Source organism: Carlito syrichta, unplaced genomic scaffold, assembly GCF_000164805.1.
Source record: "Carlito syrichta isolate Samal-C Ts95f unplaced genomic scaffold, Tarsius_syrichta-2.0.1 Scaffold277448, whole genome shotgun sequence".
Taxonomy (NCBI): domain Eukaryota; kingdom Metazoa; phylum Chordata; class Mammalia; order Primates; family Tarsiidae; genus Carlito; species Carlito syrichta.
Window position 1 is genome coordinate 1,677 of NW_007221544.1, and position 2,475 is coordinate 4,151.

The following is a 2,475-nucleotide window of genomic DNA, read 5'->3' on the forward strand; positions in this document are numbered from 1 at the left end:
ATCCCTGAATGACATACCCAAGGCCTTGAAATTTGTGGTTCAAATTATAGTTCTCTGAATTGACAGAATTCCTGCTTGAAAATAAAAATGCTAGAGTGGTTTCCAAATTTCTCTATGATTACTAATTATCCCTTATACAAACTCTTCAGATTTACTGAACTTTTTCCCTTATGAAATCAGCAAGAACATTGTCACGTATTGGCTGTTTTTGGTGGATGAATAGTAAAGAGAGAGTGAAAGGAGACTTCATGGCCCCTCTCTCAAAATCTACCAATGGCATTCAAAACCCAGATGAGTCCAAGAAACACTCTCTGCAGATAGAGACACACCAACATATGGAGGAGCAGCTGGGACAGCCCAGCATAACACATCTGCTTTCCTGGGTGGTTTTTGTTATGGCTTGTAACAGTGTGCAAGGAATACTGTGACGTTGTAGACAGTAATAAGTGGCAACATCCTCAGGCTGCAGGCTGCTGATAGTGAGAATGAAATCTGTCCCAGACCCACTGCCACTGAACCTTGATGGGACCCCAGTCTGTAAACTAGATGCCCCATAGATCAAGAGTTTAGGAGGTTTCCCTAGTTTCTTCTGATACCAGGCCAACCATCTGCTAATGCTCTGACTTGCCCGGCAAGTAATGGTGACTCTGTCTCCTAGAGATGCAGACAGGGAAGATGGGGACTGGGTCATCTGGATGTCACAACTGGCACCTAAGATTGGAAACAGAAAAACAAATATAAACCCAATTAATCAAGTTATAGTAGGACTTTCCTGACTGACCAGGCAGTACTTCCATAGTGGCTGAGTCAACTCTTAGTGTTCTCCTTCCTTACCTCGGAGCCAGAGCAGCAGGAGTCCCAGGAGCTGAGCGGGGGCCCTCATGTTCATGCTGTGTCCTGGCTGGGACTGACTCCTGCACTCAGTGTGACCAGTCCATTAACATGTCTTCAGGGTATGGGTCTGGGTTCTGTGGAATATGCAAATTAGCAAGGGGTGGGACTGACTGGAAACAGCTGCAGGGCTGGCTTCTGTCAGTAACTTAGTACAGACCCAGTGATCCCAGGTGTCTGTGGTCAGAGCAGTGAAACACAGATTTGCATGCCTATAATATTTTTCTACTTAGAGGACCCATTGTCACAAAATATCATTAAGGGAAAATTTTTAAAATGTATATCATACCTAATAATACATAGAATAATGTGTTTTAGAGTTGTATTGCGATTGCAAGGGGGAATTTCTTTGTTTGCAGGGAATGCATAATTAAGCGTTAGAGAGGTCTAGCAGGTTTTCAAGTTACTCTGAAATGGGTCAGGTGAGGGTAAAATCCTTTTTGCTGTACTATTTGTACTACTGTGAACATGAAACTGTTTCCTTGCTTGAAAAGGAGAAACAAAATACTCATAAGCATGTTTATTATATCCAAAAGTTGCTTGTAATGACCTCAAACCTTTGTTCTCACCAGTCTAAGGCCAAGGAATTCAATGAAAATGCACAAAGATGATACCATATTTTTTCAGCGTGTGTCACTCATAGATCCACAATTGTTCAGAGTTACGCTTTATACCTAGGGAATACATGGGTTTCACCTTATTCTTTATTTGAAGCCACAGTTTTCTGCCCCCTATTTTTCCACTGGGTATTATTTTTCACAGTTCATTAGCAGGAAGGGCTCGCTAGTGATGTTAGATCAACACAAGAAATATCTGTTCCTTCCTTGAGTTCAGGAGCTTGAACTGGGGTGAACTTAAAATTCTGAACCAATTTAGTCTTAGTGATCAATTGTCTCAAAAGAATGAAGACATCCCCTGTGTAAGGCTATTATATGCACTGCCCTCGAGCATGTTCCTAGAGCCTCATGCACAGCTCCCATGGACTCTGGCTTTCTGGAGAGCAGGTGAGTGGGAAGCCCTGGAGAAAGGCCCCATCAGTGTACCCTCATCCCTAAGTGAGAGCTACTGCTTCTCAGTGCATGTTCCTGCCACTCACCATGAATTCTACTTTCCTCTTTTTCTCTTTAGCAGTGATTAGGGACATTCTTAACCCAGTTTCCACCTTCCTTGTCTTCATCTTGTGGAGAGAAAGTCTCTTTCTCCTGACAAGCCATTGCACAAGTGTATGGATAAATCTCTTATCCAGATAAAACATGGACACAGATTTAAACCTCTATACCTCACATTTATGCCTTTGCTCAGGGCATCTTAGCTTGGCCTGGTATAGAAGCAGGGGAAGTAGAAGCAGCTACATGAACATTAGTGGATGACACTCTGGGGTCTCTAGACAGAATAACAGATGCACAACTATGGGTGGCCAGACCACAAGGGTACAGCCTGTTCCCAAACATCCCATGATCTTTCATGAGCCTGAATTTTAAAGAAATGTGCTTGTATCTTGCCTTCCAGCATCCAGTTCTATAAAGAGATAGCACCATGTTGACATGTCACATCTTTTTTCTTTTCCCTGTGTGGATCAAACCA

At 42.8% G+C, this 2,475-nt stretch overlaps 1 gene segment (V, D, J or C); it reads right to left on the reverse strand.

Annotated features, from left to right (window-relative positions):
- Positions 1 to 333: 333 nt before the first annotated feature.
- LOC103254370 lies at positions 334 to 932 on the reverse strand (the record flags this gene model as incomplete). The annotated part of the segment is given in 2 exon segments: positions 334 to 711; positions 835 to 932. Coding segments are annotated over 2 exon segments (433 nt in total), but the record flags the coding sequence as incomplete, so codon positions are not given.
- Positions 933 to 2,475: the final 1,543 nt, after the last annotated feature.